The 24,190-nt window shown below is 39.3% G+C and overlaps 1 protein-coding gene and 2 non-coding genes across 3 annotated transcripts in view; 1 reads left to right on the forward strand and 2 right to left on the reverse strand.

The window, feature by feature from the left end:
- Positions 1 to 2,598: 2,598 nt before the first annotated feature.
- On the reverse strand, positions 2,599 to 2,716 carry LOC114115941 (small nucleolar RNA SNORA26). Its single transcript, XR_003590046.1, has one exon. It is a non-coding gene; the product is annotated as a small nucleolar RNA SNORA26 (small nucleolar RNA).
- Positions 2,717 to 6,812: 4,096 nt separating this feature from the next.
- Positions 6,813 to 6,894, reverse strand: TRNAS-GCU (transfer RNA serine (anticodon GCU)). The gene has a single exon. It is a non-coding gene; the product is annotated as a tRNA-Ser (tRNA).
- Positions 6,895 to 7,220: 326 nt separating this feature from the next.
- Positions 7,221 to 24,190, forward strand: part of KNL1 (kinetochore scaffold 1) — a 64,130-nt gene continuing 47,160 nt past the window's right edge. The window contains 5 exon segments of the mRNA XM_012181202.5: positions 7,221 to 7,479; positions 15,343 to 15,395; positions 16,435 to 16,474; positions 17,940 to 18,005; positions 21,863 to 21,924. Of these exon segments, the coding sequence (XP_012036592.3) occupies positions 15,361 to 15,395; positions 16,435 to 16,474; positions 17,940 to 18,005; positions 21,863 to 21,924 (203 nt within the window). The 5' untranslated portion in view covers positions 7,221 to 7,479; positions 15,343 to 15,360.

The raw sequence follows: 24,190 nt of genomic DNA on the forward strand, positions 1-24,190 counted from the left end.
TTGTTGGACATTTGTGTACCTTGTTTGGAGAAATGTCTATTTGAATTTTTTGCCCATTTTTAATTTGGATTGGCTTGCTGTTGAATTATAAGAATATTCATATATTCTGGGTATATGACTCTTAAGAGATATATAATTTGCAAATATTTTCTCCCATTCTGTAGGTTGTCTTTTCACTTTATTGGCAGTGTCCTGTGACTCTCAAAAGTTTTATTTTTTTATTATGGTGAAAACACTTAATGTGAGATCAGCCCCTTAACAAATCAGTGTGTACAATATGATATTGTTGACTGTAGACACTCTGGAACTTGATCATCATGCATAACTGAAACCTTATACTTGTTGAACAGCAGTTCCTTATTTCCCCCTGCCCCCAACCCCTGACATCACCATTCTACTCTCTGCTTCTGTGTTTATTTTAAATACCGAAAAAGAAAAACTCACTTTTCTTTATTCATAGAATACTCTGTACTTCTAAAATATGTGGTGGTTTCCCCATATCAAGCAATTCTTTGACACACAGGCTGGGTATCCTACAATCTGACTCACCTCTGACACCATCTACCCAGAGATAGGGTCAGATCCCACAAATGAAGGACTCGGTCCCACAAAACTTGTCCCCACTTCAAATGACAGTGGCAGGTCCAGATTGTTACCTGTGAATCAGAGTTTCCCACAACCCTCTCCTTGGGTTCAACCATTTATTAGAATAACTCACAGAATTCAGGAAAACAGTTTCCTTTCTTGATTTATGGCTTATTAGAAATGATATTAAAGACTAGGAAAGACCAGCAAGATGAAGAGATACATAGGGCAAGGTCTAAAAGGGTCTGAGCACAGAAGCTTCTGACTTCCATAGAGTTCAGGTGGGTCACTCTCAAGTATGTGGATGCCTTCTTGTTCACTGACTCAGAAGCTCTCTGAACCTAGTTATTAGGGGTTTTCAGGGCCAATGGTCTTTTATTTAGCCCAAAGAGAAATATAAAAACTTTCTATTCTACTCCACAGTACCACAATCAGAAAAGGAATTACTGCTTCTAACTCCGTGGATCACCAGTCATGTCCTCAGGTCTTGCCATCATCCATTAATTTCACCTTATTGAAGTTGAGTTTGACCCAGTTTTACTTCATTCTGAAGATCTCAAATGAAAATTTTGAGATTTGAAATCTCGGGCATTGCTCATTCTCACTATGATGAGGAAAAGTGTAACTGTTGCTTGCTGTCTATTCACAGCCATCTTTGCAGAAGTTACAAAGCATGGGCTATAGCAAGTGTTATTCCCCATTTCCCCAATTCTATTGGTATTTATTCATTTTGTCTTCCCCAAGCAAGTTTACTATAAGCTAGATTTCAATTTTTGCTCTAATTGATCTTCAATATGACATATTATTTAGTTTTCAGCTTACTAGGCATTCCCAGAGGTTATTTTGGCAAAGTAGATGTTTTCATATGGTAGCATGAAGCTAAGGGAATGATTTGAGAAAAAAGTTTTGAGTTGGTGTTGCAGACTCAGAGAATTCCTGGATTAATTCTTGAACCTCTTCAGGCCTTGTTGGAGCTTCACTCATAGCTCAGTCAGTAAAGAATCTGCCTGCAGTGCAGGAGACCCAGGTTCGATCCCTGGATCGGGAAGATTTCTCTGGAGAAGGAAATGACAACCCACTCAAGTATCCTTGCCAGAAAATCCCATGGACAGAGGAGCCTGGTGGGCTATAGTCCATGGGGTTGCGAAGAGTCCTGCCCAACTGAGTGACTAACACATCACATCACAGACCTTGTCATGACTGTCTTCCCAGAGATGTTTCCCAGTGGGACTACACTTCTAATGGTAAGGGATAGAAGGATTTAACTTATATCATTGCCTACCTCTCAAAACCAACCTTTGCAAGTCTTACAGCCCTGGGTCTGGGTTTTTCTTATAAGAGTTTAAGAAATGAACTGGAGGCACGCGAGCGCGCACAGACACATGCACATTTCACTTCTTCCTTCAGAACTTTGTCTGTGAGGGCTCACACACACACACATTTCACTTCCTCAGAGCTTTGTCTGTGAGGGAGGCTGACACATAAGGGCCTGCCCAGGCAGCAGACCATCACCAACTAAACACTGGACAGTTTTTTCCAGAGCACCTCATTCTCCATTGAGAATTGGTCTTCTTGAAGCTGGGCTCAGAATGGAGATTCATTCCCTGGCACTGAAATAACAGAGATCTGGAATATCTTGGTAATGTAATTTGGCTGCACAATAGTTCTTTATTTCTGGTCTTCCAGAGGTTGAGGGGTCCTGCAACAGTTCAGGACAGGACTTACAAAGAACTGGTGTTGATGGAAAATGATTTCCTTGATCTGTGGCTTGTGACAAATTTGGAGGGGTGGGGTGGGTAATGGGAATCTTGCAAAATGTATCAGCAGATCAGGCAGAACTGTCTTGGCCAAGTCCTCAGTTGCAGCTCCTCCAGTAGATGGCGCCTCTAACTCTTACTGCCTTCATTTATTATAAATTTATTTTTCTATTACTAATCCAAGTCCCCACACCACCACCCCTGGGCTTTTGAATAATCTGGCATGTTGTTAATTCTGTTTTGTTTTTTTTTTTCCAGCTGTGACTCCAGACAGAATCCAAGAGGAGATTTACAATCTTTTCTCTGGATTTTAGAGATTTACTCTACCTTTCTGTGTTAGCCTTAATCCTTTCAAGTCTCATAGAAAGAGGTAAAATAAGCACAACTCTTATACATAAAAAGATCACAGACATGCCAAAAAACTGGGACCATCACAGCAAGACTTACTGCAATTTCATATAAAAGAAATCACAAATGAACTAAGCATGAAAACAGGTAAAGAAATACGGAATAGAAAAGTGAGCATCTACTCATGATTTCTTCTTCTTTTTAATCTCAAGACACTTCCAGTGCTTTATAGTTTCAGAATTTTTACAGCTGAAGATCTTCCTCTGAGAAAACAACCCACTCACTTTTTATTTATAGAGACTGGATGCATCGATAGACCTTATCAATTTTCCATAGGAAGTCATCATTGTGAGAAGCAGGCAAAACTCAGAATAAGCATGCAAACTTGCCACTCTTTGGAGAGGTCGAAGCACCAATGGACAATTTAAATACCGTCTGGCAAATGCTGAGGAAGACACACAGAGCTACAGGAACATCTAGGAGGGGTACAAAGACCCAGAAGTAGAAGAGCATGGGACTAGGTGAGAGAAATCTAAGGGAGCTGCAGGTTGCAGGGCTAGGAAAATCTTCCTGATGGGGATGACATCAAAGCTGAGATCTGAAGGAGCAGGAGCCAGCCAGGAAGGGGTTGATGGGAAGGAGGTGTTGGACAGCAGGGGCATGATCCAGGGAGAGGAGTAAGTAAAGCATCTGCAAAGGTGTTGGGGAGACAGAACAAGGCCTAATTCAGGGGAGGGGTTTTAAAACTGATGTGTTGAGGACACTTCAGAAAATCCCTCAGGAGCTCTTAACCTTTTCTTGTGACACAGATCTTGGGCAGTCTGGTGAAGCCTATGGGTCCCTTCTCAGAATATTGGTTTTAAATGCATAAAATTAAGTTTGTTGTAATATAAAGTTAACCAATTATGTTGGAATACAGTTATCAAAATAGTTTTAAAATCTGTGATTTAATTCCAAATGAAGTCAGAAAGAGAAATACCATGTATCACTTACATGTAGAATCTAACATATATGTAGAATCTGTGACACAAATGAATTTATCTACAAAACAAACAGGCTCACAGACATAGAGAATAGAGTTGTGGTTGCCAAGAGGGAGGAAAGGAGGGGAAGGATGGATTGGGAGTTTGGGATTCAGTTCAGTTCAGTTCAGTCGCTCAGTCGTGTCCGACTCATTGTGACCCCATGAATCACAGCATGCCAGGCCTCCCTTTCCATCACCAACTCTCAGAGTTCACCAAACTCATGTCCATCGAGTCGGTGATGCCATCCAGCCATCTCATCCTCTGTTGTCCCCTTCTCCTCCTGCCCCCAATCCCTCCCAGCATCAGAGTCTTTTCCAATGAGTCAACTCTTCACATGAGGTGGCCAAAGTACTGGAGTTTCAGCTTCAGCCTCAGTCCTTCCAAAGAACACCCAGGACTGATCTCCTTTAGGATGGACTGGCTGTATCTCCTTGCAGTCCAAGGGACTCTCAAGAGTCTTCTCCAACACCACAGTTCAAAAGCATCAATTCTTCGGCATTCAGCTTTCTTCACAGTCCAACTCTCACATCCACACATGACCACTGGAAAAACCATAGCCTTGACTAGACAGACCTTTGTTGGCAAAGTAGTATCTCTGCTTTTCAATATACTATCTAGGTTGGTATTAGCAAATGCAGACTATTATATATAGACTGGATAAACAACAAGGTCCTACTGTATAGCACAGGGAACTACAACAATATCCTGTAATAAACCATAATAGAAAAGAATATGAAAATGTATGTGTATATATGAATTATTTTGCTTTACAGCAGAAATTATAAATCAACTATAATAAAATTAAAAATAAAAAAAATTGGTGACTTAATAATATAGTGCACATACTTCCTTATGAATGCTTAAGCTTACAAGATCTAATGGTAGGTCCAAAACGAAGATCATGGCATCTGGTCATATCACTTCATGGGAAACAGATGGGGAAATAGTGGAAACAGTGTCAGACTTTATTTTTTGGGGCTCCAAAATCACTGCAGATGGTGACTGCAGCCATGAAATTAAAAGGCGCTTACTCCTTGGAAGAAAAGTTATGACCAACCTAGATAGCATATTCAAAAGCAGAGACATTACTGTGCCAACAAAGGTCCGTCTAGTCAGGGCTATGGTTTTCCAGTGGTCATGTGTGGATGTGAGAGTTGGACTGTGAAGAAAGCTGAGCACTGAAGAATTGAGGCTTTTGAACTGTGGTGTTGGAGAAGACTCTTGAGAGTCCCTTGGACTGCAAGGAGATCAGCCCTGGGATTTCTTTGGAAGGACTGATGCTAAAGCTGAAACTCCAATACTTCGGCCACCTCATGCGAAGAGTTGACTCTTTGGAAAAGACTCTGATGCTGGGAGGGATTGGGGGCAGGAGGAGAAGGGGACGAAGAGGATGAGATGGCTGGATGGCGTCACCGACTCCATGGACATGAGTTTGAGTGAACTCCGGGAGATGGTGATGGACAGGGAGGCCTGGTGTGCTGTGATTCATGGGGTCGAAATGAGTCGGACGCTACTGAGCGACTGAACTGAACTGAACTGAAGTACTGTAGCAGTAATGGGCATAGAACAATGGCAGTATTGCATATTGCTAATATGATACAACAATATCCGTTATTTCAGTTGGTGACAAAAATCACAGGTAAGGTTAATATTTGGAGAAGGAAATGGCAATCCACTCCAGAACTCTTGCCTGGAAAATCCCATGGACAGAGGAGCTTGGTAGGCCATGGGGTCGCAAAGAGTCGGACACAACTGAGCGACTTCATGTTCACATTCAAGGTTAATATTACTGTATTTTGTTGCTTACCTTTATTAATAGAAGGAAGTGTTTTCAATTAAAGATTAATGAAAATAAAGCTGCAATTTTTTTTCCTCCCAACCAAATAACCAATTCAGTTCTATCCATGGACCCCTTGGGAGCGTGTGGAACCCAGGTTGAAACCCTTTCAAGCAACAGGGTGGTGACTGGATTAGAAAGCAAAGTGCTTGGGTGACACTCAGCCCTCAGCTCTGGGAGGTATCTACATTGGATTGATGTGGGAGAAGTCAGTAGAGCCTGATTTCCACTCCTGGAGCTGAAGATACCTGCCCAGTGTCAGGTTCTGGGGTACCATTCAGTGCGGAGAGAATGTGTAAACCATGACCGCAAAGGATTGGTGAGCGCTTTTTACTAATTTCCAGCACCATATAGGGTGGTGGTGAAGGGCCACCAGAGTTTGACAGACAAATAAATGCCTTTTCTGGAAGTACAAAAGCTGTATAACCTTGGACAAGTTTATCTTTCAGTTTCCTCATCTGTAAAATGGAGTAATAAACATGTCTGTTGTGATCACAGTGTTATTGTGAATTGTGAATTAAAGTGCTGTAATTCATTGTGGTGCCTGTAGATAAATACTGGATAAATGACGGTTGTTAAAATGTGAGTTGAAAGACTGCCTGGTGACCCTTCAGGAGGAGAATCTCTATTCTTTTCCTACTCCCTCTCTGCTTAAATCCAAGAGAAGAATTAAAACTTTCTCCTCTGGGAAGGCAGCTATGTCTTCACCTCTCTGACTTCCAGATAACTACCAAGTTTCCAAGTGCTGTCAACATCTTTTTTTTAACGTCGAGTACTTTTCCTGAGCACCTGCAGCCTCCTGGGGACTGAAAGAGAACCCTGAACACTGAGTCTCACGGTAGCTTTTGAAGTAAAATCTGATATTTCATAGTAACGACAGGTATGAAAAACGCTGGGGTTAGAGTCCACAATAACCGAAGTTCCTCAGTCAGGAGCTGGGTTAATTAATACCGAGCAGACCACCACTAGAACATATGTAAATAGCGATAATCGTGGGATTCTATGCACTGTTTTTTGCTACATTAAAAATACACTAAATGCATTATTTAATTAAACACTGATTCCCCAAAAATGTCTCTTTCCCTCCTTTTTCTTTATACGTGAGGTCAGAATGTTCCAAAAGCTGTCTAAAGAGTAAAACCGGAGGTTTCAAAGTCGACTAGTAAATCATACTTGCAATGAATAAGCAACTGTTTCCATTCCGCAAGGAAATTCACCGTCATCGGTTCAAATCAGTGGCGAAAAAATAAAACCTTCGCTCGACGAGGATGGGATTCGAACCCACGCGTGCAGAGCACAATGGATTAGCAGTCCATCGCCTTAACCACTCGGCCACCTCGTCCCAGAAGCCTACTCCTTCCTGGTAGCTATAGGGAGTAAAACTAGGGGGATGTGACGTAATGGAATGGGAGCCGCCATTTTGTACGGAAGCAAAGCTCCGATCTTTTTTACAGCAAGAAATAAAAAGAAGATGGCCGCTCCCATGCAGTGAGGAATCTGCAGTGGGGAGGAATAAAGGAAAATTCCGTAGAAAATGAGATAACCTTGGAAGAAATAAAATTGGCATACTAACTGGGAAAAAACTTTGACTGAAGAAATCTTAGGGAGGGTCCGCCGCCTAAGGGGCGGGGCCGACGCGTTGGGCGGCTTTGCGCCTGCGCTTTAGCTAGGCGGTTAGATTTGAATGCTTTAGAGAGTCCTCTGGGCGTCGTGAGGAGACGGGAAGGGGTGGGGGTGAGCTGTGTGAGGAGCGTGCGGACCACAAACAAGTCTGAGGAGAGTTTGTGAAGCCCTTGGGCCGCGGCGGGTAACTTTAGTCCTGGTCTTCGCCCGCGGGAATTAGGTTTTGATAGAGCGGACTCAAGGCCCCACGCTGGGAGGAGAGGGACGCGCCTACAGCCAGGCTGCCGCAGAACTGTGGGCTCAGGTACGGACGCTTCTCCCCCGGTGCAGGACTCGCTCTTTTCTCACCTCGGCCTACACTTGTGCCGCCTCTCGCCCCCCTAGCAGTCTCCATCCACACCTGGGCCCCACGGGCGGCCCTGGGTCGCTGGCCCGCGGCTCTCTCCGCGTCCCGCCCCGCCATCTTCTGTCAGGGCTCCAGGACTGCCCCTAGCACCTACCTCCTTTTCCCTTCTTTGGGGAACTCACGGGTGTTTGCATTTCTTAGTCTTTTCTTAGCTATAAATGAAGTAACAGAAATGTGATTTTGAACTCTCGGTTTATGGTTTATTTACAGTGTCTGATCTGAGTGCTAGCGGCACTGAGCAGATTTTGAGTTTTCTGGGGCTGCCGTCTATGGGGTCGCACAGAGTCGGACACGACTGAAGCGACTTAGCAGCAGCAGCAGCAGCGGATGTAATAACATAAATAAAGCCAGTATTAGTACGCCACAAATAAGTTTTTAAAAAAATCCTCGGTGCGTTATTAAGCCAGAGTTAAGGAGTCTTTTCTTGCTGTTTGTCTCAATAGTAGAGTTTAAGAAAAAAGTTCTAAAAATATGTTTTGTCGATTGGAATCTTAAAGATCGGTTTATAGAGATATGACAGAGAAGACCAAAGCAGAGCTTACTTTAGGTATTAAGGTTGAAGTTTTCAGTTGAATTGGATCAGTCTAATTCCTCAGATCTGTATTGGATTCCTTGTCTTGTGCTCGGGCAGGGAGCAGAAGATTCAGTCCTTCATCTAAAATTTACAGTCCAGAAAGGGAAGGAATTGATATACACAGATAACTATAAAGCAAGACACTGTAAAGGATTACAGGACATTCTAAAGGAATGTGGGAACACAGACCAGCTTATTTGATGCTTTTTGGCAATGGAGTCTAGAGGAGGCTTCTTGGAGAAAGTGGTATTTGAGGTGGAACTTGAAGGAAAGAGTGGTTTGAGATGTGAATTTAACGTACTGTAAAGGTTGGGTTCCAAGTGGTATGGTTTTTCTTGACAATGTGAATGGCTGGAAATGTTTACAAGGTGACAAGTAGATGTAAACTGAGTGAAAAATACTTGGAGTGGTAATATTAATGATGTGTTTGATGCTAAGTAAGAGACAGTAAAAGATACCCTAGATATTGGTAGTAGGACAGTGCTGTCCAATAAAACTTCCAGTGTTAATGGTAATGTTTAATTTCTGCATTGCCCAGCACGGTACTCATTAATCTCATATGACTATTGAGCACCTACATTGTGGCTAATTGTGGCAAGAACGGTATTTTAAATTTTCTTGCATTTTAATTAAGTTTAAATGATATAAACTCTAGATCTGTACTAACTGATGTAGCACAAGTCTAGAGTCTATATCATTGGACACTATGAAATATGTTAACTGTTGTTCAGTGGCTCAGTCGTGTCTGACTCTTTGAGCCATGGACTGCAGCAAGCCAGGCTTCCCTGTCTTTCACCATCTCCCAGAGCTTGCTCAGAGTCATGTCCACTGAATCGGTGATGCCATCCAATCATCTTTCTCAGCGTCAGGGTCTTTTCCAATGAGTGGGCTCTTTGCATCAGGTGGCCAAAGTATTGGAACTTCAGCCTCAGCACCAGTCCTTCCAATGAATATTCAAGGTTCATTTCCTTTAGGATTGACTGGTTTGATCTTGCTTTCCAAAGGACCCTCAAGAGTCTTCTCCAACACCACAGTTCAAAAGCATCAGTTCTTCGGCGCTCAGCTTTCTTTATAGTCCAGCTCTCACATCCATACCTGACTACTGGAAAAACCATAGCTTTGACTATGTGGACAAAGTAATGTCTCTGCTTTTTATTATACTGTCTAGGTTTGTCATAGCTTTTCTTCCAAGGAGCAAGTGTCTTAATTTCATGGCTGCAGTCACTGTCCGCAGTGATTTTGGAGTCCAAGGAAATAAAATCGGTCACTATTCCCATTGTTTCCCCATCTATTTGCCATGAAGTGATGGGACCGGATGCCATAATCTTAGTTTTTTGGATGTTGAGTTTTAAGCCAGCTTTTTCACTCTCCTCTTTCACTTTCATCCGGAGGCTCTTTAGCTCCTCTTCACTTTCTGCCATAAGGGTGGTGTCATCTGAATATCTGAGATTATTGATAATATACATAAATTGAATTAAAAGATACTTTATTTTGTTCTTTAATAATCGCAATTATTTGATTGGATATGTGCACCTGTAACTGAAAATGGGGTCCGACTGCTTACCACTCAAAAGTCAATAAAGAGGCAAGGTTGGTGGAAAGGAGAGTTTGCTTCTTTTTGGATATTGGCAATGGGCTAAGAGGGCAGACTTCTGTTCAAAGCCCAGCTCTCCCCCAGTGATGATCAATGGGCAACAGCTTTTATAAATATGGGGAGAGGCTACATGCAGAAACAGCACAGTCAGCTCTGACAGTCATCTTGAAATTGATCATGTGGTGATCTGATCAACATCATCTTGATTGTTTTAAATACAGTTGATCTTCACTCCTAGGATGGGCTTGTTCCCGTTTCTTTGAGACTAATTCTCTGAACAGTGGTAGCTTATGTCACGGCTACAGTCTACTCATTGTGTAGTTCACTTCTTCCACCTGGTGGGGGTTTCAGTATCTTTAAGAGCTCACAGGATATGGCCCAGAATAGTATCCATAGCCCTTGAGAAGGAACTAAAGGTCCTTTACTATGCTTGATGACTAAACTATTTTTATGTGGTCTCTTTTGCTGTTTTCCTTTGTTTCTGCATTTTCTCACTTCTCTGATTATGCTTATTCTTTGGGTAAAGTTTTTCCATAGACAAAAGGCAGGTGGAGAACATGGGGAACAAGGTCCGTAGAGTCCTCCTCCATTTCATGTTGAACACTACACAACTTTCAGATCTTAGAATCGGATACTGCCATGCTCATTTCTGGGGCCACATTGATCAAAAGTACTTGCTTTATATCACAGCAACTGCCAAAAATCCAGCTTTGCAATAATATGTAACCAAAACTAGTGTAAGGTCAATGGGTACTCTTTTGAACTAGCAGTAGATAGATGTTGAGAATTATTTCTCTCAGAAATTTAAAATGTTCCAGAACCCCTTTGTGAGTATGCTGTAGCACCCTTCCTTATGTGCCAGGTTCACCGTTTTGGAACCAATTAATAATCAATGAATGTGATGATGATCGAAAGTTCAACCATAACAGCATTTTACACATGAAGCTTAATGTGAGAGTCTGCAGTCTCCTATTTCTGTTGGAAGTGGAACTTACAGATATGTAATAAATAGAGTATTTTAAAAAGAGGATATCAGTAAGCTTTGACTCTTATCACTTAAGTGCTAAGTCTGGCAGAGAGACAGAGATTATGCACAATGACTGTTTCAAACAATGGATATGTTTAGATGATTCAAGGCTATGGTTTTTCCAGTAGTCATGTACAGATGTAGAGCTGCATGATAAAGAAGGCAGAGTGCCAAATAATTGATGCTTTTGAACTGTGGCACTCTTGACAGTCCCTTGGAAAGCAAGGAGATCAAACCAGTTGATCTTTAAGGAAATCAACCCTGAATATTCTTTGGAAGGACTGATGCTGAAGCTGTGATCATTTGACTACCTGATGCAAAGAGGTGATTCATTGGAAAAGACCCTGATGCTGGGAAAGATTGAAGGCAGAAGGGGAAGAGGCTGACAGAGGATGAGATGGTTGAATGGCATCACTGAGTCACTGGACATGAATTTGGGCAAACTCTGGGAGGTGGTGAGGGAGAGGGAAGCCTTGTGTGCTGCAGTCCATGGTGTTGTGAAGAGCTAGACACAACTTGGTGACTGAGCAACAAGATTTTGATAGTACTTTAAGTTTTATCTATGAATTTTGAATATGGACTTGAAAATATTTCCAAAAGGAGAAAAAAATATGGAAGGCATTGAATTTATTGAGCTCATATTATTTACTAAGCACTGTGCCAAATTCTCAAAATGTGACAGTAAACATAAGAGACACCAGCCCTGTTCTCATGGAGTTTACTGTTTAGGCAAGGATATGTTGATGCAAATAATAGTCAGTCTGTAAATAAGAACAGAAGAGAGTTTTATTTGAGCCAAACTAAGAAGTATAGCCTGGGAGACAGCCTTTCAGTTCTGAGGAACTGTTCCGGAGAAGCATGATTTTCAGTGCAGCTTTATATCTTGTCAGAACAAAGAACATCAAATATAACAAGGGTACCTTCCTTCAGTGTTTCTTAAAGAAAGATTAACACATACACAGCTGGTCATTATGTTCTTGGAGCCTGGGAAGGGAGCCTTATCATCAAAGGAGTACCAGCACTGATGTCCCAGAAAGGGAGGCTTTTATGTCTGTCTTCAAAACAGACATTCTTTACTTCTGGACAGTGTACCCTCTTCTTTAATGGCTAAAGCACATGTATAGTGTATGTTAGATAAGCTATAACACTGGCTGTTCTAATTAGAATAAAGTTCAAGCCAAATCATGTGTAATCTGACTTGATTACAGTGGCTTCACCATACTTCAATATGTGAAAATTTCTTCCATCAGTTAGTTTGGGAAGATAAAAGGAATAATTAATTTACATAACAGACTTAAATTACAGTTGTGGTAATGCTACAAAGGAGATATACACAGTGATACAAAGAGTACTTTTCTTGGCTTTCTTGCCAAGAAATAATAGCAAATTAAAATTTGATGACTTGGGAAAGAGCTTTGTTTGTGCAGGAATAGAAATGCCAATGTTTCTAGCACAGAGAGAGAGACAGTGGTATGAGATTTAAGTATGAAGTCCTGAGAGGTAAGCAGGATCCAGATCTTGTAAAGCTTTGTAGGTCCTGGTAAAGAGTTTATTTTCAGTACAATGGTAAGCTTTTAAGGGGTTTTACATAGGGAATGTCTTAAAGGTGATTTATGTTTAAGAAGATAACTGCCTACTATGTGGAGAAAGGACTTCAGGGGGATAAGAGTGGAAGCAGGGAGACCAATGAGACAGAAATTGTAATATTCCACTTGAGAGATGAGGGCAGCTTGAATTATGGTGGTGAAGATAGGAGGGAATGAATTTGGGATATATATTGGAAATAGAATCACTAAGACTAAAGCATGTAAAATAAGGTATCTTTTAAGCATCTGTTTGGTTTTTTGTTTGTTTCGGTTTTTTATGTGTTGCCAAAAGTGTACAAACATTGATTCTGAAAGTTACGTGTATGATATTAATTTAGTATTATGGTGGTTGTTGCTGTTCAGTCACCAAGTCACGTCCAACTCTTTTCTACCCCATGGACTGCAGCACACCGGGCTCTTCCATCCTCCACTATCTCCCAGAGTTTGCTCAAACTCATGTCTATTGAATAGGTGATGCTATCTAACCATCTCATCCTTCGCCACCCCCTTCTCCTTTTGCCTTCAGTCTTTCCCAGCCTCAGGATATTTTCCAGTGAGTCAAGTCTTCGCATCTGGTGGCCAAACTTCAGCTTCACCATCAGTCCTTCCAGTGAATATTCAGGATTGATTTCCTTTAGGATTGACTCATTTGATCTCCTTGCTTTTTAAGGGACTCTCTAGAGTCTTCTCCAGCAGCACAATTCAGAAGCATCAGCTCTTCAGCACTCAGCTTTCTTTATGGTCCACCTCTCACATCTGTTCATGACTACTGGAAAAATTATAGCTTTGACTGTATGAACCTTTGTCAGCAAAGTGATGTCTCTGCTTTTTAATATGCTATCCAGGTTTGTCATGGCTTTTCTTCCAAGAAGCAAGCATCTTTTAATTTCGTGGCTGCAGTCACCATCTGCAGTGATTTTGGAGCCCAGGAAAATAAAACCTGTCACTGTTTCTATTTTTTCCCTTCTATTTGCCATGAAGTGATGGAACTGGATGCCATGATCTTTGTTTTTTGAATGTTGAGTTTTAAGCCAGCCTTTTCACTCTCCTCTTTCACTTTCATCAAGAGGCTGTTTAGTTCCTCTTTCTGCCATTAGAGTGTTATCATCTGCATATCTGAGGTTGTTGATATTTCTCCCAGAAATCTTGATTCTAGCTTGTGTTTCATCCAGCCTGGGGTTTTTCATGAATTACTCTGCATAGAAGTTAAATAAGCAGGGTGATATTATATAGCCTTGTTGTACTCTTTTCTCAATTTTGAACCAGTCAGTTGTTCCATGTTTGGTTCTGTTGTTCCTTGACCCACATACAGATTTCTCAGGAGACAGATAAGACAGTTTGGTAGTCCCATCTCTTTCAGAATTTTCCACAGGTTGTTGTGATCTATACAACCTAGATAGCATATTGAAAAGCAGAGACATTGCTTTGCCAACAAAGGTCCGTCTAGTCAAGGCTATGGTTTTTCCACTGGTCATATATGGATGTGAGAGTTGGACTGTGAAGAAAGCTGAGCGCTGAAGGATTGATGCTTTTGAACTGTGGTGTTAGAGAAGACTCTTGAGAATCCCTTGGACTGCAAGGAGATCCAACCAGTCCATTCTAAAGATCAGTCCTGGGTGTTCTTTTGGAAGGACTGATGCTAAAGCTGAAACTCCAGTACTTTGGCCACCTCATGCAAAGAGTTGACTCATTGGAAAAGACCCTGATGCTGGGAGGGATTGGGGGCAGGAGAAGAAGGGGACGACAGAGGATGAGATGGTTGGATGGCATCACCGACTCTATGGATGTGAGTCTGAGTGAACTCCGGGAGTTGGTGATGGACAGGGAGGCCTGGCGTGCTGCGATTCATGGGGTCGGGAAGAGTTGGACACGACTGAGTGACTGAACTGATCGATTGATTTTTTGGCTGCACTGGTCTTAGTTGCTTTGCGAGGTGAACGGGAGCTTTTCTTCATTACAGTGCATGGGCTTCCCATTGCGATGGCTTCTCTTGTTGCAGAGCACAGGCTCTAAGCTCACGGGCTTTAGTAGTTGCAGCTTGCGGGCCCTAGAGTGCCTGGGCTTCAGTGGTTGTGGCACACGGGCTTAGTTGCTCAGCGGCATGTGCAATTTTCTTCAGTTCAGTTCGGTTCAGTCACTCAGTCGTGTCCGACTCTTTGCGACCCCATGAATTGCAGCACGCTAGGCCTCCCTGTCCATCACCAACTCCCAGAGTTCACTCAGATTCATGTCCATTGAGTCAGTGATGCCATCCAGCCATCTCATCCTCTGTCGTCCCCTTCTCCTCCTGCCCCCAATCCCTCCCAGCATCAGAGTCTTTTCCAATGAGTCAACTCTTCGCATGAGGTGGCCAAAGTACTGGAGTTTCAGCTTCAGCATCATTCCTTCCAAAGAGATCTCAGGGCTGATCTCCTTCAGAATAGACTGGTTGGAAATCCTTGCAATTTTCTTGGACCAGAGATTAAACCCGTGACCCTTGCATTGGCAGGCAGATCTTATTCACCCACCACCAGGGAAGTCCCAGTTACAGTGTTTACAGTGTTATTTTTATGTCTTTTTTTTCTTTTTTGCTGAGTTAAGTTAAATTTTCATAAGATAAATATTCATTTTGTGCAGATTTTATTAAGCTGTATTTTGATGGCTGATTGACTATATTTTGCGATTGAATTATTATGTAATCCATAAACTCCTATAAACTGGGACAGTTTTTTATTTGAAGCCCATATCATCCCAATCAGTATTGGTCACTGATTTCATCTTGAATATGAGAATTTTCCTAGAGTGGTAATTAGAGCAGTGTAAAGTCCTCAAAATTTTTCATATTTCATATTCCTATAATGAAAATTTTTTCTTCTTTCCTTCCTTTTTTTGCCCTCTCACAGAAAGTAATCCTAAATTCTCAATTTTGTTCTAAATCTCTTCCTTCATTACGGTTTCTTCTCCTCTTTTCTCACCTTTTCTTATTGTGTATTTGTTACAGAAAAGTTTTTCTTCAAAAATGGATGGGATGTCTTCAGAGGCTAATGACGAGAAGTAAGTTCTTGAAATGCAGCTAAAAACATTAACTCCTTATCAGAGAAAGATATTTTTCCAATTGGTAAGACGTATTGATAACTTCTGAAATGTTTTCCCAGTCTGTTCCAGGGAAAAGAAGTAAATGTTACAGAATCACGGCACTTCTTGTCATATCTTTGTATAAACTCATCTAGAGTGAAAATTGAGATGGATTTAGAGGCTACTTCCCATCTCTTCAATTTAAGGATGAGAAAATTGAGGCCCAAGGAAATGATTTGTCTAAAGTTGGCATCACAAACTAGCAGCTGTTTACAGCCTATAGGCATATGGATATATGACAAAGAAAAATATTTTTAAAACATTGTTTTTTAATTTTTGAATTAGTTGCCAAAATTTCATACAACAGTAGAAAAATCAAGTGTTATGACACTGGGCTCATATTCTTGCTTGGCAACAGCTAACCTAGTGGAGTACATAGTAGCTGTAATGATCAAACCAGGCAGGGAGGAATTGTCTGTAGTCTCAATACCACCTATTTTTCTTAACATCTGCTAAATTATCTGTTTGGCTTTTTCAGTATTCAAAACCTGGTCTAAAAAAATCACACAGTAGTAAAACCAGAGCTAGAGGCTTTTAATTTATGATCCATTTATCTTTTGGGTTTTTTTTTAGCCCATACTGCTGCTTATAGAATCTTAGTTCCCTGACCAGGGATTGAACCCATGCCCCCTGCAGTGGAAGCTCAGAGCTCTGACCACTGGACCACCAGGGAATTACCTTTCTTATTTTTTTTTTTTAGTCCATTTGTCTTATAATTGTACTTATATCAATATGGTAAACTATGTTGTACTGATTGTTTTTCAGAAAATAGTTGTATGATATACCATATGTATTTTAAAATGCTGACTTCCTAAATACTGAATTTAAGTCTTGTAATATAAAGTTGATTAAGTGAAAGTGATGACTGATTTATAAGCATGGAAGGGATATTGTAATGATGGGTTTTAGAAATTCAGTCTTTTACTGCTGTGTACGTAAAATTTTTTCCCTTTTTCAGTGGCAATGTGGAGAAACCTGTTGGAAGACGACATTCTTCAGTAAGAAACGCTTATTTGAGCTGTTGTTACCTTTTATTGACTGATGACTGTGTACCACAGTAATTTTGAATGGCATCATCATCCCAACCCTGCTGGCTTCTATTACTCTCTGGATAAAGACTCAAATATTTAACCTGATTATACAATTCTGTAGATATACTAAAATTCCTATTTTATGGATTTCATGGTAATTTAATTCATTGTGTTCTGTGTAAATTATTCTTTAATAATCTGTTTTAAAAATATATAAAAACTATTGTACAGAGCTGCACCAAACAAAATAATCCAGCTACAATCTATTTAAGCACAAAACTTTTTGAGTTATGAAATTGAAAAAAATCCAAAAGATAGGGATGATATTAGGCACAAGTTAACTAACAAGGGGTTCCAACAATAGCACCAGTGGCTCTGTGATACTTTCGCCATAAATATCTTTGCCGCAAACACTTTTGCCGCATTACTAATTGGCAGCAGTATTATCATTGTGGAAGGGTTTTATAACACAATGCAAAGCTCAATTACAAATATGTATCCTAGTGTTTGAAAACTGATAACCTATCTTAATAGAAGAAATTTTAGTGAAAAACTATGATGCCAAATGAAAAGTATGAAACAATAAATTTTTTAAAATGTATTAAATATACTATGAGCAAAAGATAAAAGGCAAGTGCTTAGGTACAACTCACAAAATAAAATCAGTTATTTATGCAGTATTGCCATGAATTTACACACATTTTAAATGTATTCAAGTATTCTGTAATAAAGTCTTTAACTTTGTTACTCGTTTTTCATGTTTCATTATGTCCTTTTTAATGTCCCTCTTTTATCTTTTATAGCAAAATTGCCTTCTGGTCAATTTGTTATGCAGCAAAAGTGTTTGTAGGACAGATGTCTCTGCAAGGACACTTATGGTGAAAGTACTGGACACAATTAGTACTTGATTTCCTTTCATTTTTATACTCTAATCTCTTCCTCTGGGTAATAAACAGTTCTCTCTCTATATTATTATTATTACTACAGTATAGCTAGCTCTCCCAACTTCCAGGTTCCAGTTCTACATAAAAAATAGTGTCTGTTTCCCCAGGATTAAAAAATAAATAAATAAACCCAGAATACTCAGGGTTGAATCATGTTGGCTCTGTTATTTTGATATGAGTCAAGTCCTCATTCCCAAACCAGTCACTAGTGATGAAAGAATGTTTGTGCAAATTGATCTTGGCTTGGGTTACCTGTTCAACCCTAGAGCTGAAGTAGAGTTTTACCCAGACCACATGGGATGAGAGTTAGCAAAATAACTGGGAAATGTAGGCAAGAAGGGAATGGAGCCAAACATTTAAAACAGCCACAAAGTACAAAGTAGTATGAATTTGTGGTGTTTTAGAGGTTTCTACAGAAATTTTAGTATCTCTACCTTTCTGAAATAATAATAGATAATAGCAGACTTTCTTGAATATTTCTCTTCTAGATTTTGAAACCCCCAAGGAGTCCTCTTCAGGACCTCAGAGGTGGAAATGGGAATGAAACTACTCAGGTAAGTCTCTGGTACAAATGCATCATAGATGACTATTTTCAGTGATACTTTCAGTAAGTAGAAAATTTGCTAGCTATTGAAGGGAGAGCACCATAAATGATTCTCAGCTGAATATGTACAAGTAAGCATTCCTGGCCCTCAGGTTATAATCCAAACATTTGAGCAAGCTGGCACTCTTGATTTTTAACCCCTATTTACTTTTCCAGATTTCTTATCACTCTCATACATGTATCTCACCATTCAGAATTGCTTACCATTCCCCAAACAGACATGAACTGTCAAGACTGCGGGTATTCATATGTGATATTACCTCTGTTAAGTTGGCTAGTCCCTCATCCTCATTTACCTGCCAGTATTTTATTAAAAATTTTTCCAAACACAGTGAAAAGTAGAAAGAATTTTGTAGTAAATGTTCATATAGTCATTACCTAGATTCTACAATTAATATTTTATCATACTTGGTTTATCGTATATTTGTAGTCCTCTTTACCCCATGATTCCCATTTGATCTCTTAAGACTCAGCTTTGGTGTCACTTCTCTCAGAAAATCATCCCTTAACATATTCTGTTGTAGTTGTTTACTAATGTCCATTATAATAAGAACTCTCTTGAGATTAACTTTGTTGTATTTTTTTTTAGTGTATTATACATGGTATATAATTCACTTTCAGTACATTTTGTTGAATGATGAAATGTTTGTAGCTTTGGAGTCCATTTAATTCTGAGTGCTTACCCTACTTTAGCCTCTATAAATAAATTTTTCTATTTCTCACATATATCAAGCCTTTGCACATGATCTGAATCAAATGCTTTCCTTCTGTCCAACTCTTCATCTGACTACTAATCCTTCAGATCTCAATTTAAATGTACTTCCTCACAGAAATCTTCTGTAATTCTCAGGCTAAATTATTATTTTTTAATGTAGTTTTTATTCATATCACTTACTGCTACTGCTAAGTCACTTCAGTTGTGTCCGACTCTGTGCGACCCCAGAGATGGCAGCCCACCAGGCTCCCCCCATCTCTGGGATTCTCCAGGCAAGAACACTGGAGTGGGTTGCCATTTCCTTCTCCAATGCATGAAAGTGAAAAGTGAAAGGGAAGTCGCTCAGTCGTGTCTGACTCTTAACGACCCCATGGACTGCAGCCTACCAGGCTCCTTCATTCATAGGATTTTCCAGGCAAGAGTACTGGAGTGGGGTGCAATTGCCTTCTCTATCACTTACTACATTTTGAATTTTATATTTGTATAGATTTTTGTTTTAATGTCTATGTTACCATTAATCCCCAGTAGAGTAGGGACTCGGAGAAGGTGATGGCACCCCACTCTAGTACTTTTGCCTGGAAAATCCCATGGTCGGAGGAGCCTGGTAGGCTGCAGTCCGTGGGGTCACTAAGAGTCAGACACGGCTGAGCGACTTCACTTTCACTTTTCACTTTCATGCATTGATTGGAGAAGGAAATGGCAACCCACTCCAGTGTTCTTGCCTGGAGAATCCCAGGGACAGAGGAGCCTTGTGGGTTGCCATCTATGGGGTCGCACAGAGTCGGACATGACTGAAGCGACGCAGCAGCAGCAGCAGAGTAGGGACTGTGTTGTTTGCTTTACCATTCTTTTGCTGTCACTTAGCATGGGATTTAGTATGTGTGTGTTTTCTTTTTTTTTAGTTTAATGAACGTTTGAATGAGTAAATAATGTATTCATAGATTCATAGAGCTTTAAAACTAACAGGGCCTCAATAGTAATCTTGAATCTTATTCCTTAATTTTATAAATAAGAAATAGGAGGTCCGGAGAGGTTAAATGTTTTGTCTAACCCCACACAGTTAGTGGCAGACTTCAGACTCAAGCTGTAATTTCCTTAGTGCTTTCTAATATACCACACAAATTTCAGGGTTTTTTAAAAGGTAAGAAATATAGTAGTATTTATTATGTCCATATTATTATCATTATTAAGCTCAAGGCCACCTGTAGTGTCTCCCAGGATCTTAACAGAGAGGATGAACATTCCTGGTTCTTTGTAACAAAATTTATGCTCAGGTATCCAGAATTAGGAAAGTAAAATTCTCTGTGGATTTAATTTGGTTTTGTGTTTGGTATCTATATGAGTAAAAATGTTCGTCCTTGTTAAGGAAGATGAAGGAAAATAAAAATAGTATAATGAAAATATGTTCAGCATCACTAATCGTTAGGGAATTGAAAGTCAAAACCACAGTAAGATATCAATTCATATCTGTTAGGACTATTAAAAAAAAAATAACAACAGTTGGCTAGGATGTAGAGTAATTGGAATCCTTGTGTACTATTGGTGGGAATGTAAAATGGTGCAGCTGCTATAGAAAATAATGATTCCTCCAGAAACTAAAATAGATTTACCATATGATCCAGCAGTTCCACTTCTGGATATATACTCCAAAGAATTAAAAGCAGAGTCTTGAGATGTACACCACTGTTCATAGCAGTGTTATTTACAGTAGCCAAAAGGTGGAATCAACCCAGAATCCATTGACAAATGAATACATAAACAAAAGGTGGTATTAATGGAATATTATTCAGCCTTATGGAGAAGGCAGTGGCAACCCACTCCGGTACTCTTGCCTGGAAAATCCCATGGACGGAGGAGCATGGTAGGCTGCAGTCCATGGGGTCGCTAAGAGTCAGACACGACTGAGCGACTTCACTTTCACTTTTCACTTTCATGCATTGGAGAAGGAAATGGCAGCCCACTCCAGTGTTCTTGCCTGGAGAATCCCTGAGACGGGGGAGCCTGGTGGGCTGCCATCTCTGGGGTCGCACAGAGTCGGACACTACTGAAGCGACTTAGCAGCAGCAGCAGCATTCAGCCTTAAGAAGGTAATTCTGACATACTACAATGTGAATGAACCTTGAGAACATGATGTTAAAAGAAAGAAAAAAAAGCCACAAAAGACAAATAGTTTTATGAATTACCTGGAGTAGTCAGATTCATAGAAACAGAAAGTAAAATTGTGGTTGTGGGGAAGTTGGGGCATATGAGGGAGTTGTTTGTTGAGTATAGTTTCAGTTTTGCAAGATGAAAAGATTTCTGGGGATTGGTTACACAGCCATATAGATGTATGTAACAGTATTGAAGCGTACACTTAAAAACAGTTAAAAGAGGCTTGAGTATGTTAAGTAAAATAGTCACAGAAGGACAAAAACTCCATGATTCCACTTACATGCAATGTCCAAAATAGTCTAATTCATAGAATCAGAGAGGAGGGGAGTGGTTATCAGGGACTGAAAGGAGAGGGAAATGGAGAGTTGCCAATCAATGGGTATAAAGTTTCAGTTATACATGTGAATGAGTTCTAGAGATTCACTGTATAACACTATGTCTATAGTTAACAACATTGTATTATACACTTAAAAATCTGTTAATAGAGTAGATCGCATCAAGTGTTCTTACCATAATAAAATTAAAAAAATTTTAAGTGATTTTATGTTAATTGTATTTTACCACAATTTAAAAAATTATTTTAATCTTAAAAATAGTGTAGTAAGGTTACCATGATAGGCAATATATCACTTGTTTTGTTTCCAATCTTTCTTCTACTGGATAGCAAAATTACCACTTATTTAAAGGAGAGAGAAAAGGTTAAGGACAGTAATCACCTTCCTTAAATATATGTTTGTGTCAGTGAGCTTATCATCATTCACATTGAAAATCATATTCCTGTTAAGTGCTTCTATATTGGAATTTTTTGAAGGATCAAATTATCAAAATTAATAATATCACATTAGTTTAAAATAAGACCTGGTGTCTGTCTTATCATACTCTTGGAGACATACTTCTTAGTCGTTTCATTAAGAATCTTATCGTATATTCTCTGCCCTTAGGAATCCAATGCTTTGAGAAATAAGAAAAACTCTCGTCGAGTCAGCTTTGCAGATACTATAAAGTAAGTTGAAAAAAATAAATGTTACTGATAATACTATTTTTTTGTCTTACACCAAATATGTTGGTACTAACTGATTTGGATAATTGGTGTGTCAATTAGATAAATGTTGGAAAATTGTTATTTAAAAGTCTGTTATGCTTAAAAGATGGAGAAGGTGATGGCACCCCACTCCAGTATTCTTGCCCGGGAAATCCCATGGACAGAGGAGCCTGCAATCTGCAGGTGGTCACTGCAGTCCATGGGGTTGCAGAGAGTCAGACACGACTGAGCAACTTCACTTTCACTTTTCACTTTCATGCATTGGAGAAGGAAATGGCAACCCACTCCAGTGTTCTTGCTGGGAGAATCCCAGGGACAGGGGAGCCTGGTGGGCTGGTAGACTGCCGTCTATGGGGTCGCACAGAGTCAGACACGACTGAAGCAACTTAGAAGCAGCAGCAGCAGCAGCATGTTTCAAAGAAACACTGAAAGCATCCCCTCTAAAGTCCAGAAGAAAAACAACTACGTTTTACTGCTGTTGTTTAACATTTTTTTTGAGGTGCTAAACAACAAAAATAGAGAAAAAAAACAGTTATTGAAATTTTAATATATTTCATATATAATAATAATCAGAAGATAAGTGTCTTTTTTTCTTTATATTATATTTTGTTGCTGTAAATTTAATAACATATAAAGAATAAAACATTACTAAAGGATACTAAGTTAAGAATTGTATAGGGAATTCCCTGGTGTGGCCAAAAAAAAAAAAGAACTGTACAAATGAAGACAATTACCTAAATAAAAAGATTTAATATCATAAAGATGTCACTTCTCCCTAAGTTATAAATTTAATATAATTCTTATATATAGTATTTTTATGATTATTTTCTTGATGCTCATCAATATATTTGTATTTTCTCACTGAAGAGTTATTTGAGAATTTTAAAATTCATGTAAAGGCATTTTGTGGTCATTTTTAGTTATATTGTAGTGAGAAAATGCTAATCTGTATTATTTTGATTTTTATTGACATTTTCTGTGTGATCTTATATGTGATCAATTTTTGTGAATGATCCATAAGTACTTGGAAAAGAAAATAATATTTTGAATATTAGGGTGTAGAATTTGGCATATCAGTTCTATCCATTTTCTACCTTTTATTATTTGGGTCTTCTGTAATCTTATATAGTTTCAGTCACTCTAATTTCCGTGAATTATGAGAGGTGAGTTAGTCTCTAATTGATAGTGGATCCCACTCTAACTCTCTTTATCCGATAGTTTTTCTCTGTGAATTCTATGTTCATTGGTACATATTATCATTGTTAATCTTTATTCAAGATTGTACTTTCTGGCATTACAAACTAATCATCTTTGCTTTGTTTATTGCTTTTTGATTCAGATTCTACTTAGACTGCTGTTAAGATTTCTGTCTCTGCTAGATTTTTGCTTTCATATTTGTGGTACACCTTTTTGTATTGTTTGACCGTGTATAAGCAATTGTAAAGTTAGTCTGTTCCCTCCCTTCCTTGTACTATTTAATATGCTTAAACTTCAGTTGAAACTTCATTGTTTTATATGATATCCTTTGGCATTTATAAAGGATGAGGTAGTTAGCCTAGTTCTTCCTTTCATCTTTTCCCCCATTCTCATTCCTTTCTTAATTTTTTTTTTTAAATTTTTATCATGTCTCTTTTTCCCTCTCTCTCTCGTATCTCTCTCTCTCTGGGTATTTGACGTTAGGGAATCTGTCACATTTGCGTATCAGTTCTATTATATATATTTAATTGTTCATATCAGTTCTGTCACTATAGTTGCCCTAATTATCTCTTGGTTGGTTGAAGCTTTTTCCTTTATATTTGAGGGCTCATTGGAACAATATTTATTCTATGAGTTCTTGGGTACTCAAACTGTTAGTTACAGGCTTTATACTTGACGATTTAGCTGGATATAAAATCTTCAATTCACTTTCTCTTTAAAGAACTTGTTCTGTTCTTTTAAAGCATTGACTGTTTCTATGAACAAGTCAGAGGAGAGTCTTTTCTTATCTTTGAAGTTTATTGAATGCATTACTAGAATGCATCTTTACTAGATGCATTCTTTACTAGAATGCATCTTCATTTTGACTGCTTTGGGTCTTGAATCCTGAATCAACCTTTTAATATTTTTTTCTATTCCATTATGTAAATTTCATTCAGTTCACTTCAGTCCCTCAGTCACCTATGACCTTTGTGATGCCATGGACTGCAACACGCCATGCCTCCCTGTCCATCACCAACTCCTAGGGCTT

The sequence above is a fragment of the Ovis aries genome, chromosome 7 (genome assembly GCF_016772045.2).
Source record: "Ovis aries strain OAR_USU_Benz2616 breed Rambouillet chromosome 7, ARS-UI_Ramb_v3.0, whole genome shotgun sequence".
Lineage (NCBI taxonomy): Eukaryota > Metazoa > Chordata > Mammalia > Artiodactyla > Bovidae > Ovis > Ovis aries.